Source organism: Oncorhynchus mykiss, chromosome 15, assembly GCF_057628025.1.
Source record: "Oncorhynchus mykiss isolate SJ-2025 chromosome 15, ASM5762802v1, whole genome shotgun sequence".
NCBI lineage: Eukaryota > Metazoa > Chordata > Actinopteri > Salmoniformes > Salmonidae > Oncorhynchus > Oncorhynchus mykiss.
Window position 1 is genome coordinate 51298592 of NC_143036.1, and position 14130 is coordinate 51312721.

Genomic DNA, 14130 nt, shown 5'->3' on the forward strand with positions numbered 1-14130 from the left:
AGTCTGATAGGAATACAGTAGAACTGGTAGTACTACAGTAGTAATACAGTAAAACTACAGTGGGTTTATTTTACCTTGAGGAGGCGGTTCATATCAGCCTCCATGTTGGAGATGGTCAGCCTCTGCATGATGATGTCAGTGATGCGTCTCTCCAGAGACTGCCATTTAGCCCGGGCTGTCCTGGTGGTGTAGACGTTCCCCATCCTCACCGGGTACTTCCTGATAAATGGAATTCAACAGAGATCATTGTACAGTACGGGCCAATATATTACTGAAAAACAAAGACTAGGTGAGGAACTTATTGTTGTCCCGTTTCAACTAGAGTAGGAGTCCTTTCATGCACACAAAACATATATATATATATATATATATATATATATATATATATATATATATACACACTACATACATTTGTCACACGCTTCGTAAACAACAGGTGTAGACTAACGGTGAAATGCTTATTTACGGGCCCTTCCCAACAATGCAGAGAGAAAGACAATAACACAATGAATAAATACACAGTAAGTAACGATAACTTGGCCATATACACAGGCAGAGATGGGCAGTATTTCTAATACATATATTTGAAATACATGTTTTAATTTCCTCTGAGTAGTTTGACATTTTAATTACACTGGGTTGAACTACACTCCAATGTTTTTTTGTATTTTCTAATTACTGTAATTTGTCTTTTAAAAATACAATACATTTTTTTTTAAAATAACAATGTTATAGTGGTACACATTATGTGTGTCCCCTTTCACCCTCTATTGGTATTGTCATGACTTGCCAGTCCTGAGAGGGAGATCAGAGGTGCCGGCTAGGCAATGGTAGTTTATTTTGATACATTGTTCTTCATGTCATTTTTATGTATTTTGTAACTGTAGCTATTTGGTTAACAAACACATCATGCCTATGCACACGTGCAAACGCACACACACACTCACACCATCAGTCCTGCTGGTAGTACCTTGGGGTGCCATTGGGGCCTGCTGCCCCAGCAGAGTGAGGTCTCCCTAGGATGCTGCGGTGAGAAGGGTCCTGGAGGGGCTCCGGTAGGCTCACCTTTCTGTTTACCTTCCCTGAAGTTGGCCTCACCTGCTTCCTCAGAGCTGTCACCTAGCACAAGAGGAAAGCAGGGCCATGTTCAGTAGGGAGAAAATGTTTTGAAACCGAGATACTACCTGAACGTGTTCAAAAAGTACAAAGATGTTTTGGTTTCCATTGCAAAACGTTTTGCTACAGTTTGCCACACTGAACATGACCCAGTGTATCTTACCTCCTCATTCTTCCTGCGCAGTATCAGGTCCTGCTGCCTCTTCTGAGCCTCCAGCTGTCTCAGTTGGTGCTGTAAGTGACAGGCACATCATATCAATATAATTCAATTCAATTGAACTTGGTCACAGGCGAACACACAACTTCACAACACACATTATTTCCTGTCTGTAACGTTACCTCATGTTTGCGCTGGTCCTTCTTCAGAGTCGCGATCTCTCGGTTGCGTCGGCACTCTGACGCTCTGTTTTTCTCCTGCACCTCCTTCATCTGACGCATCAGACCCACCTAGCACAACACCCACCATTTACATGTCACTCAATCAGTCAACATATCCATCCATCCACCCTCCAACTAACCACCCGCCCACCCACCCTACCCCACCCAACCATCCTTCCATCCACAATTTTCTCTTGACCTTTGTTTTCTTCATCTCAGCCACATCCTGGTTGAGTTTCTTGAGCTGCTTCTCGTACTGCGATTGGTTCTTGAGGAGGCGTGCGTGTTCCTTCTGGGCTGACTGCAGCTTCTGCATCTCCTTGTTCATAGAGCTCAGCTTCTTCTCATATTCTAACTTGATCTTCTTAGCTTTCCCCTCCGTGCACGTCTCCACCGAGCCTGCAGACACAACTAACTCAGCTAAGCACGGGCACGGTGGAAACAACGCCACACAAGTTCGGTTCAACCGACACAGCTCAGCACAGCCACAACGGAATATCAATTAAATCAGTCGTTCAAATGTTAGCCTTTTTAAAGCAACCGTTGTCACAGTCACAAAGTGATTTACAGAATACGACGGCCCTCTAGAAATAAGGGGTTTAAACACACACTTTATGGTGTGTAAAATAACAAATCATGACAGAGGGACTAAAGACAAAATACATTCCAATGTTATGTACAGATGTATGATGTCATTGGTGGTGGACAGGATTAGTTAGATAGTTAGTTATATTTCAGTTATGTAACTCCACAATACACTCACTCTGAGATGTAGCGGCGTGGCACAGAGCACCTAAACAAATAAATGCCAACCCTTCATTAATCTGCCACCACATTCCTGTGCGCCTCTGCTCTACCGAGGTTGTGACCGTGATGCACGGCATCGTCTCCTGTGCACGTCTCTCTCTCTCTCTCTCTCTCTCTCTCTCTCTCTCTCGTATACGTACCCATGTTGTGCAGCACCTTGTCCCTCTCCAGCTGTGTGTCTCGGATCTTGCTCTGCAGCATCATCAGCTTCTGTTCGTACTGCTGTTTGAGCGTGTGCAGACGGCGCTGGCTGTTCTCCAGCTCGTCGATCAGCTTCTGCTTGATGGCGATCTCACACGTGATGTTGGCCAGGTCCGCCTGGAAGTTCTCTTTTTCCAGAGAACACACACAGAACGAGCTATATGACACACGCTTCAATGACATATTCACTATTCTTTTATTAAAACAACAGAATAATCTAATCACGGGGAATGAATAAGGGGTGATAGAGCTGGGTTTGAAAAAAACCCTGCACACACTCCACGCGGCCCTCCAGGACCAAAGAAGCAAGGCATTCTTTGTGACAGTGTAAAAGCACCTTTGGATGTGTGTGTGTGTAGGTGTGTGTGTGAGAGAGTTTTACCTTTCTCATCCAGTTCTTCAGAGTCTGACTCGTCCGAGCTCTCCTCTCCCTCCATCTCGTACTCCTCGTCTTCTCCCTCCAGCTCCTCTCCTTCCTCGTGGTCACTGACGTGGTCATCCTGTTCACACACATTTACACGATGTGAGTACAAAGAACACACACACAGCACACACACACACACACTGATTTAAATATGGCAATTAAGGACATTCTTAGACGTACCCCCTCTGCCTCGTCGTTGCCTCGTTCCTGTTCATTGTCAGGTACCTCCTCCTTGACCACACTGTGAGGACAGAACCAGAGGTTCAGGGACCCATTGACCGCAAACGCAAGACATCAGGTCACTAGACTATCAGGGAGAACTACCATACCGTACAGCACTACCATACAGCACTACCACACAGCACTACCACACAGCACATGAACACACTACCTTGATTTTTCTGCATACTGTAAAAATGCATTTAAGGTTAGAATCACAATTCAAACAGAACCCAAATCATTTGGTTGTTAGAATCATCCTTGAAGTAGACGTTAGTGAATGATTGATTGACACTATGTGGTTGCATCATGGCAAAAAGTGCTGAATCTTTTAGTTCATTTCTTTAGTTTAAGGGTCTCAACAATGCAGAAAGGGGGAGAAGGGGTAAGAAGAAGGGGGAGAGATTACAAGTGGGTTCTCCTCCAGGTGTGGAAACTACCTGCAGGTGTAAAAGCTGTGTTAGAGAGGCGGGAAGAAGGGAGTTAGAGAGATGGGGAGAGAGGGAGGACAGGGGGTTAGAGAGATGAGGGAGGAAAGGGGGTTATAGAGATGGGGAGAGAGGGAGGAAAGGGGGTTAGAGAGATGAGGGAGGAAAGGGGGTTAGAGAGATGGGGGAGAAAGGGAGGACAGGGGGTTAGAGAGATGAGGGAGGAAAGGGGGTTAGAGAGATGAGGGAGGAAAGGGGGTTAGAGAGATGGGGGAGAAAGGGAGGACAGGGGGTTAGAGAGATGAGGGAGGAAAGGAGGACAGGGGGTTAGAGAGATGGGGGAGAGAGGGAGGACAGGGAGTTAGAGAGATGGGAGAGAAAAGGAGGACAGGGGGTTAGAGAGATGGGGGAGAGAGGGAGGACAGGGAGTTAGAGAGATGGGGGAGGAAAGGAGGACAGGGGGTTAGAGAGATGGGGGAGAGAGGGAGGACAGGGGGTTAGAGAGATGGGGGAGGAAAGGAGGACAGGGGGTTAGAGAGATGGGGGAGAGAGGGAGGACAGGGAGTTAGAGAGATGGGAGAGAAAAGGAGGACAGGGGGTTAGAGAGATGGGGGAGAGAGGGAGGACAGGAGGTTAGAGAGATGGGGGCGAGAGGGAGGACAGGGAGTTAGAGAGATGGGAGAGAAAAGGAGGACAGGGGGTTAGAGAGATGGGGGAGAGAGGGAGGACAGGAGGTTAGAGAGATGGGGGAGAGAGGGAGGACAGGGAGTTAGAGAGATGGGGGAGAGAGGGAGGACAGGGGGTTAGAGAGATGGGGGAGAGAGGGAGGACAGGAGGTTAGAGAGATGGGGGAGAGAGGGAGGACAGGGAGTTAGAGAGATGGGAGAGAAAAGGAGGACAGGGGGTTAGAGAGATGGGGGAGAGAGGGAGGACAGGAGGTTAGAGAGATGGGGGAGAGAGGGAGGACAGGGAGTTAGAGAGATGGGAGAGAAAAGGAGGACAGGGGGTTAGAGAGATGAGGGAAGAAGGGAGTTAGAGAGATGGGGGAGAGAGGGAGGACAGGGGGTTAGAGAGATGAGGGAGGAAAGGGGGTTAGAGAGATGGGGAGAGAGGGAGGAAAGGGGGTTAGAGAGATGAGGGAGGAAAGGGGGTTAGAGAGATGGGGAGAGAGGGAGGACAGGGGGTTAGAGAGATGGGGAGAGAGGGAGGACAGGGGGTTAGAGAGATGGGGGAGAGAGGGAGGACAGGGGGTTAGAGAGATGGGGGAGAGAGGGAGGACAGGGGGTTAGAGAGATGGGGGAGAGAGGCGGGAAGAAGGGAGTTAGAGAGATGGGGGAGAGAGGGAGGACAGGGGGTTAGAGAGATGGGGGAGAGAGGGAGGACGGGGGGTTAGAGAGATGGGGGAGAGAGGGAGGACAGGGGGTTAGAGAGATGGGGGAGAGAGGGAGGACAGGGGGTTAGAGAGATGGGGGAGAGAGGCGGGAAGAAGGGAGTTAGAGAGATGGTGGAGAGAGGGAGGACATGGGGTTAGAGAGATGGGGGAGAGAGATGGGGGAGAGAGGGAGGACAGGGGGTTAGAGAGATGGGGAGAGAGGGAGGAAAGGGGGTTAGAGAGATGGGGGAGAGAGATGGGGGAGAGAAGGAGGACAGGGAGTTAGAGAGATGGGGGAGAGAGGGAGGAAAGGGGGTAAGAGAGATGGGGGAGAGAGGGAGGACAGGGGGTTAGAGAGATGGGGGAGAGAGGGAGGACAGGGGGTTAGAGAGATGGGGGAGAGAGGGAGGACAGGGGGTTAGAGAGATGGGGGGAGATAGGGAGGAAAGGGGGTTAGAGAGATGGGGGAGAGAGGGGCATAGCAAACCTGGCAAGCCCAACCTCATGGTGACTCTCCTCGAGCCGCTGCAGTCTTCAGAGTAGGGGAGGAGAATGGGGGAGACAGTTGGAGAGAGTGAGGTTGGCGGGGGAAGGGAGTGAACCAGAGAGCAGAAAAGAGTGTAGCAAAGAAGAACAGGTTAACCTTCGAGGATTTGGCGCTGGTTGTCTTCTATTGGCTTGTTGATGTGTAACCAAGCCATTTATGTGCTATGTTGCTTATCAAATGTGTATTAAACCACAAAGAATGAGAGAGACTAGTTGCACAGTACAGGTACATCTGAACATGACTGGGCCTGTTATATAAACCCATCCTCGTGTATGGGGTATTAGATAGACATTAGAGAGGGAACAGGTACCTGCTGAAGGGGAAAGGCTGGGTGCCAGAACTAATTACCCAAAACACCCTGGGACAACAACGGAAACCAATTCCCTCGTCCCCCCCCCCCTTCCCTCCCCAGTACCACCTCTCCCCCTCACGCCCACCCCATCTCTAACCACCTCCGAGCATATCACTGTCAGACTCAAGGTCTACCATCAAAGTCTACCCAATTCTCCCTGTTGTTTCATCCACACGTTTGGACATAGAGAGTTACAAATTGTAACAAACATAGACGCAATCGGTTTCATGGCATGTATGTGAAATGTACATCCAAACAGGAACGTGGAATGAGCGCAATATCAAAGGTATGAAGGGAAAATAACAACTCCTACCTCTTCTTTTTCTTCCTCTCTTTCTTCTTGAGTTTCTCCAGATCTTTCTTGGCCATTTCGATGATGTCAGAGGCCTCTCTCTCCGGGGCGAGTTGGGCTGGGGAGAAGGAGCCCCCGACCCCGTACAGGGATGAACGTGTGTTGGCACGGGACAGGGTTTTACGGAGGTTCTCATTCACTGCCTCACTCTCCAGAAGCTTGGCTCTGCAGGCACAAAACCAACGGTCAGAATACTGTTGTGGGTCTCCAAACACCAAAACCAAATGTCACAATACCCAATGCCTTCCTTTCTACAGACACATCATACTGTACATGTAAGAGACACGTCATGCATCATACCTGAGCTCCTCGATTTCTTTGATGTAGTTCTGGATCATATTTCCAATTTCCTCATTCCCCTCACCTGGAAGATAATCGAACATGAGCGCATTTTCAGCACTTTTTCCATAGACTTCAACGGAGCACTTCCTCTCCCACTAGCCTGGATTTTGAATCATGTAGGCGCAGTGTGAATGAGGCCCATTATTCCTGTCCCAGTACGTACCCACTTTGGCCAGAGCCTGGTTGGCCTGGTCACTGAGGTACTGTGTGAGTCTGGCCCTCTGAGCGTCAATGGTCTCCTGCATGGCCTTGACCCTGATCCTCAGGTTGCTGTTCTCTGTCTGCAGCATGCTGTTCTCGTGGACCATGTCGTTGATGCTCTCCATGCCGTCCTCCCCCACCATACGCTTGCCCTGAGACCAGAGAGAGACCAGAGGACTAATGGTTATTATAGCAGATCACTATGGTAGATCAGTTAGGCAAATACACATTGGTATACCTCCTCTACCAGATGCTTGCCCTGCTCAGACCAGAGGGAACCAGAGAGATGAGTGTAGGTCATAGAGAAATATAGACTGAAATCCACACGGAATATCCCTCTGTTTCACTATTGTTTAGTTGGATTCCAGGCTACCAGAAATACAACCTCGATGGACATGTGCAGCCGCTAGTACGTTTTGACTTATATGGATCCATATAATGGTACAATTTACCATATGACCTGGAAAACAGGGCCTTTGTAATGATAGCCTAAAATAGCAACAAACAAACAACAATCTTCCTCCCTCTCTCTCTCTCTCGTGCACCCTCCATCCTCTCTTTCCTTCTCTTACCGTCTTGTACTCCATCAGTTCCATCTGGAGCCTGGCAATGTCAGTCCTGAGAGCTGATATCTGCTGGGAGGCCTTGTCCTGGTTCACCATCACCTTGTTCTTAATGTTCCTGGCTCGGTTAGCGTAGTTCAGGCAGCTCAGTGTCTCCATGAAGTCCCGGTCAGATGGGCTGATACACGCTATCATCACCGTTTGACTGGGGGGAGAGATGGAAGATGGACGGAATACCGACACAGGCAGTAGGCAGACGCACGGACAAAAATGAGACTACATTAGGAACTGAATAACTACACAGGCAGTGTTTTGATATCAATGTAGATCACTTTGTAAACTGCTTGGAAAAGCCGTACAGAATGAACGATTCTAATTTAGTCAAAAATATATAATTTTTCATATAGATGGTAATTAATTCACTCACTAGCATAAAGAAATTCCGGTTTTTAATGGGTCACTTTTAAAACATTGATATTCCAGTCAGCAGACCTTCGTTAGACAGATAATTCATTCATCCACAGAATAAAGCTTCTGGGAGAGGTTCTAGTGTTAAACCTCTATTGTATCTACATCTTCCAACACTGTTAGATACAGTGTCTTTGTGTGGTTCATGAGGACATACAGACCTGTTTCCTCCCAGAGAGTCCTGCAGTAGCCGGGTGAGTTTCGAGTCCCTGTAAGGCACGTGGGTGGACCTCTTACTCCTGTCCCCCAGAGCACTGATCACGTTACCCAGCGCAAGCTGCAGAGAGAGAGGAAAAAAACAGACCAAGGAGACATGAAGATGAGACGAGGTCCTTAAAAACGAGGCTTAAAACATCTGCATTCTATCAAAAATAAAGCATCAACTCCTTCCTTTAATGTGATGTTGAAATTCAGTTGTCGATCAAAGAGATGGCGGCAGACAGTGTTGGTAGAACGTCTGAAATATCTTTCTCAACCACCAGGAGGCTCCTTTTCCCATAGTTTCAAAGCTCTAGACAACAGGTGTATCATTGAAACAGTTCATGTCAGTCGTCCAAGAAGAGGACACGGCATCATCACTGTCTAAAACCTCCTAGTGCTGAGTAATCTATGACCTTTACAGGCACTGTTATAGCATCGGGAATGTTTAGGGTCAATTCCATTTCAAGCCAGTCAACTTGTGAAATAAATTGACCCAAACCAGGCACTGTGTGTACAACATCTTACTAACTATAGCATGCGTTATTTCCACAGTGAGAGTCTCACCAGTCCACAGTTGATGGAGATGCCTTCCTTGGCTCTATCCCCGGTAGCTCCTGTCCTCTTTAGTCTCTCGGACCCGGCCAGGTCCACAAAGTGAAACTTAGCCGTCAGCGTCTCAAACTCAGAGTTGATCTCAGAGGAGCCGTTGGCCAGACGGTTGTCTGTCTCACTGGACCCCTGAAGGAGGAAATGGGTATGGTGTATAAAACAAATAAGAGACTGTGGGGGAAAATACACCTGGTGATCGTGTTTATAATTCCATATCCTGGGCATGTGTATCGACGTTTCGGCTGTAGCATTGATTTAGGCCTACGGGAGAAACACAACTGGAGGTTTTCGTCTTCCATTATAGCTCTCAATGACCACACCAGTGGATAGGCCTGTCTGTATCTGTAGCAGCCTGTATATTGTTCATGTAATCAGCGGGCAGGGAGAGGAGGGTGACATCATGCCCAGCTGGTGTGTGTGTGTGAATTGGGAGCTATGTGGGGAGATATGCTGTGTGGGGAGCTGTGTCGCTGGCTGGGGAGCTGTGTGGGAGGCTTGGGCAACTCTGCATTTCACAGTCCTCTTGTTTATCAGCTGGGGTGTTCATTGATTATCTCATAAACACTAGGAAATTACATGCTATTAATGTGTATTTTCACAATTGGGAACGAACGAGTGGTTGTTTGTTACAGCCCCCAAATTAAATGGTAATGATTATGCAGCCTAATAGCCTTATAATCTTTATAATCGTAAAAGAATGACAGGGAAAACAGCTAAGTGAATATAGTACAGCTAGTGAAATAAGACTGTCAAAAGCGTATCCTATCCTAGGCTTGGCTTTAGAGAGCTCCAGCCCACTGGTGCGATGCCACGTACACTGTCATCCGGAGCGCAGACTCTGACTTGGCACAGGTGGATGGTGAAGATGGCATGGGAGCGTGAGCTCTGGACATTCATCTGGGTGCTGGCCGTGGTACGGGACAGAGCGCCCAGCTTCAGACACTGCATCATCTGTACAGGGAGGGGGAGGGAGGGAGGGAGGAGGGGAGAGTTTAGAGTACACTGTATTCAAGAGATAAATTCTCTTTGACAATTCACATACACAAACAGGTTTAGGCTCACATCAATAACATATATTTAACCAATGACCTTAGGTACAGATTGGTGTTATTCTGCTTTAGGCTGCGATTGAGACTAACCTCTGCCTCGGAGGCGACCGTGCGTGTGGTGACTCCCACAGTGTAGATGCCTCCGTTAGCGTCCTCGTGAATCTTGATGGTGGACTTCTGTCTCTTCCCATCCATGTCCCGCGTTGATTCAAACAGATCCAACACCTCCTCATTGTACAGCTGGGATAGGGGGGGGGAAAGTGATAATTTTTCAAATAAAAAAACTATCCGATGAGCCAATACCCCAAAGCCAAATAACTGTGCATGGAAAACATCAGTAACTAAGTAATTTTGGTTATGGCAAGTATACTGCTTTATTAGTCTATGTTTTAATTTGTATATATTTTACATTTTTAAAAAGTTTTTTGTCATATCCAATTGGTAGTTACAGTCTTGTCCCATTGCTGCAACTCCCATACGGACTCGGGAGAGTCGAAGGTCGAGAGCCATGCGTCCTCCGAAACACAACCCGCCAAAAGGGCACAATGCACACAATGCACGCTTAACACGAAAGCCAGCCACACCAATGTGTTCGAGGAAACACCGTACAACTGGCGAACGAAGTCAGCGTGCATGCGCCCGGGCCCGCAACAGGTGTCGCTAGAGCGTGATGGGACAAGGACATCCCGGCCGGACAAACCCTCCCCTAAGCCGGACAACGCTGGGCCAATTGTGCGTCGCATCATGGGTCTCGCGGTCGCGGCCGGCTGCGACACGGCCCGAGATCTAACTCGGGAGGCCACTCTGAGGGAAGTCCTCAGAGTGCTCTGAGGGAAGGGAACAGGATATATTGAAGTAAGGAATAATGCCTTCCAGGGCCAATGAAACCTGCATCTCCAAGCTTCCTCATGTTGCAGAGCTAATGTGAGACTACAGAGAGAGATTGTGTTTCTGGTTCAAAAGTGTAACCTGTGTGGATTGAATACGGGTCTCCCGCTCACCAACCCCAACGGTCTTAACCAAATCACCTCAGCTCCAAAAACACATGCTTTCCATCACACATACCTCCAGGAACTGTGCGTTGATCTTGAACTCGGGTACAGGCTTGCCTTGCTCTGTGGCGGCCTGCCGTCGTTCCTCAATGCCCCTGAAGAGGTGCCCGACTGCCCGGGGAATGATGCCCAGCTCCTCCTCACAGATGTTCACATCAAACCCTGTGCCCATGGTGTAGGTCTTCCCCGAACCAGTCTGGGGGAGAGGGAGAAGAAGGGGAAGGACATGATAGGATCAATAACAAATGATATTGTTTTATTTATTTACTCACTTACATGACTTCAAACGTATTCAGACAGTCAGTGGGCCTAAGGTGCTGTTTCATGAATGCAGCACTCTAGAAGAAAAAGAAACTCACACCTACATGGAGAAACAGTCTATTTTCAATCCTCTCAAAAATGTTTTCTTGCCTAACATCATTATTTGGAAACGGTATATTGGTGATATTTTTGTTCTGTGGAGGGGTGATGCAAAACAGCTCCAGGCGTTCCATGCTTTTCTCAACTCCTGATCTGATCATTTGAGATTTACTATGTGTCACGGCTTCTAGGAGTAGTGGGTGGAGGAGTCAGGCGCAGAGAGCAGGGTTAGTTCAAACGTGGGTCTTTATTCCAGGAACAGAGTAACGGTCACGCCAAACACAAGGGTTACCCCCATCAGATACGATGTCTTTCGGCACCCGGTGTGCCGGAAGACGTGGGTAAATGGAGCCTCCGCAGTCTGTAGGGCCGTAGGGAGACCAGGCAATGGGAGGAGACGGCAGGACTTAGAGAACCGATCCACAACGACCAGAATGGTAGTGTTCCCCTGAGACGGGGGAAGATCGGTAAGAAAGTCCACCGACAGATGAGACCAGGGCCGGAACCGGGAGGGGCTGTAACATCCCTCTAGGCAGGTGCCTAGGTGCCTTACTCTGGGCGCACACCGAACAGGAGGAGACATAGAGCCTCACGCCCTTAGCTAAGGTGGGCCACCAGTATTTCCCCCTAAGACCCTGCACTGTCCTCGCAATCCCTGGATGACCTGAAGAGGGTAGTGTGTGAGCCGACCGAATCAATTGATTACGGACACCAAGCGGCACGTACCTGAGAGCGGTAGGACACTGTGAAGGCGCAGGTTCCAACCGCAACGCCCACTCGATGTCCGCGTCCACCTCCCATACCACCGGAGCCACCAGCCCAGAAGCTGAAAGGATGGGACTAGGATCGATGGACCGGTCCTCAGTGTCAGAGACGGGACAGCGCGTCGGCCTTGGTGTTGAGGGAACCTGGTCTATAAGAGATCGTGAATCTGAATCGGGTAAAGAACATGGCCCACCTAGCCTGACGCGGATTCAGTCTCCTCGCCGCCCGGATATACTCCAGATTGCGGTGGTCAGTCCAGATGAGGAAAGGGTGCTTAGCCCCCTCAAGTCAGTGTCTCCACACGTTCAGGGCTTTTACCATAGCTAGCAAGTCCCGGTCCCCCACATCATAGTTCCGCTCCGCCGGACCCAGCTTCTTAGAAAAGAAAGCGCAGGGGCGGAGCTTCGGTGGCGTGCCCGAGCGCTGTGACAGCACGGCTCCAACCCCAGCCTCGGACGCATCCACCTCCACTATGAATGCTACCTGGCCAAAACCCGGTAGTAATTGGCAAACCCTAAAAACCGCTGCACCTCCTTTACCGTGGTCGGTGTCGGTCAATTACGCACAGTGTTAACGCGGTCACACTCCATCACGACCCCCGAGGTGGAAATGCGATAACCCAGGAAGGAAACGGCTCGTTTGGAGAACATTTCTCAGCCTTGACGTATAGGTCATGCTCCAGCAGTCGACCAAGTACCTTGCGCACCAGGGAGACATGCAGGAGCCTCCTCCTCCGGTCCCCCAAGGTGCAGCCCCTCCCAACTCCACCGGAGTTGGAGCAGGAGGGCTGGGAGGTGGAACTGACAGGACCCTTTCTGAACGCCCGCGGGCAGCTAGCAGGTTGTCCAGCCGGATCGACAATTCTATGAGCTCGTTGAGGACGAGTGTGGTGTCCTGACAAGCTAGCTCCCTGTGGACGTCCTCCTGGAGGCTGCACCGGTAGTGGTCCATCAGGGCCCGGTCATTCCACCCAGCACCAGCAGCCAAGGTCCGGAACTACAAAGCAAAGTCTTGCGCGCTCCTCGTCTCCTGTCTGAGGTGAAACAGTCGCTCACCCGAACACGGCCCGAAAACGGCGGGTGAACTCCGGGTAGTGGTCCCGAGCAGAGTCTGGGCCATTCCAGACTGCATTGGCCCATTCCAGGGTGTGGAAAAGTCAGGCGCAGAGAGCAGGGTTAGTTCAAACGTGGGTCTTTATTCCAAACACAAGGGCGCATAAATAACCAAGTCCAACAAACAGGACGAAACCGTCCGGAAAAAGGAAACCACGTAAATCCACACACCATGAACAGAAAAACAAGCCCGCACAAAAACAGGCGGGCCTACCGGGTTTAAATAGCCCAAAACAAAACCCAAACAAGAAACAGGTGAAACTAATCAGACAAAACTAACTGAAACAGAAAAGGGGATCGGTGGCAGCTAGTAGGCCGGCGACGACGACCGCCGAGCGCCGCCCGAACAGGAAGAGGAACCATCTTCGGCGGGATTCGTGGCACTATGCAATCTGATACACGTCAAATCAGTTTCCTTGATCTTCTGATCCTGTGTGAAGATAATGTTCTATACACTGATCTTTACAGGAAACCTACTGATCGTAACAGTTTGTTGAGGGCTGATAGTTGTCACTCACTTCCCTTGAAAAATAGTTTGCCCTACAGCCAATTCTGTCGAATCAAAAGAATTTGCCAAAAAAGAATCCGATTTCGACAGAAATATGGCTGAGACGCAAAGAAAGTTCAAGGAGAGGGGCTACAAGAATGATCAGATTAATATTGCCATTGAGATAATTCAAAACAAAATGAGACATGACCTTTTTCAAGGTCAGTCTCGCAAAAAGACACATTCTTGTGTTCTAACTACTATTCAAAGCTTTCTGAACAAATTAAGGGAATTGTTCACAGACATTGGCACATTCTAAAATCCGATGATAGTCTCGGTAATGTGTTTTCTGACCTTCCCTTGGTCGTATTCTCGCGGGGCAGAAATCTCAGAGACCAATTGGTACACTCTGATTTACCACCCCAAGATATTCCTGAACAACGTCTATTTGCGCCCCTACTGGATGGAAACTACACATGTAATGGCTGTGCTCAATGCAATGGCACTTATACATGTAGATCCTTCAAACACCCTCAAACAGGGAAACAGATCCCAATCAAAGGTGTTATTACGTGCTCCACTGAGGCAGTTATGTATCTTAGAACTTGTCCTTGTGGTAAAAATGATGTGGGTAAAACAAAGCGCGAATTAAAAGTACGTATCTCAGAGCATCGTAGCACCATTAGGTGTAAGAATTTTACTTATCCAGTTGCGGCCCACTTCTT

The 14130-nt window shown here is 49.0% G+C and overlaps 1 protein-coding gene across 7 annotated transcripts in view; it reads right to left on the reverse strand.

The window, feature by feature from the left end:
* Positions 1-14130, reverse strand: part of LOC110490171 (kinesin-like protein KIF21A) — a 43469-nt gene that overhangs the window by 11550 nt on the left and 17789 nt on the right. For 5 of the 7 annotated variants that reach the window (XM_090200268.1, XM_090200267.1, XM_090200266.1 and 2 more), the window contains exons 3-20: positions 10695-10877; positions 9720-9869; positions 9397-9531; positions 8536-8709; positions 7932-8047; positions 7312-7507; positions 6702-6891; positions 6497-6560; positions 6158-6361; positions 5433-5477; positions 3107-3167; positions 2885-3002; positions 2442-2630; positions 1694-1893; positions 1456-1563; positions 1280-1348; positions 971-1119; positions 75-219 (exon numbers count right to left, since the gene is read on the reverse strand). In XM_090200268.1, the coding sequence (XP_090056394.1) occupies positions 75-219; positions 971-1119; positions 1280-1348; positions 1456-1563; positions 1694-1893; positions 2442-2630; positions 2885-3002; positions 3107-3167; positions 5433-5477; positions 6158-6361; positions 6497-6560; positions 6702-6891; positions 7312-7507; positions 7932-8047; positions 8536-8709; positions 9397-9531; positions 9720-9869; positions 10695-10877 (2496 nt within the window). The remainder of the gene's footprint in view (positions 1-74; positions 220-970; positions 1120-1279; positions 1349-1455; positions 1564-1693; positions 1894-2441; positions 2631-2884; positions 3003-3106; positions 3168-5432; positions 5478-6157; positions 6362-6496; positions 6561-6701; positions 6892-7311; positions 7508-7931; positions 8048-8535; positions 8710-9396; positions 9532-9719; positions 9870-10694; positions 10878-14130) is intronic. The other 2 variants (XM_021563402.3, XM_021563401.3) reach the window with 1 other exon arrangement.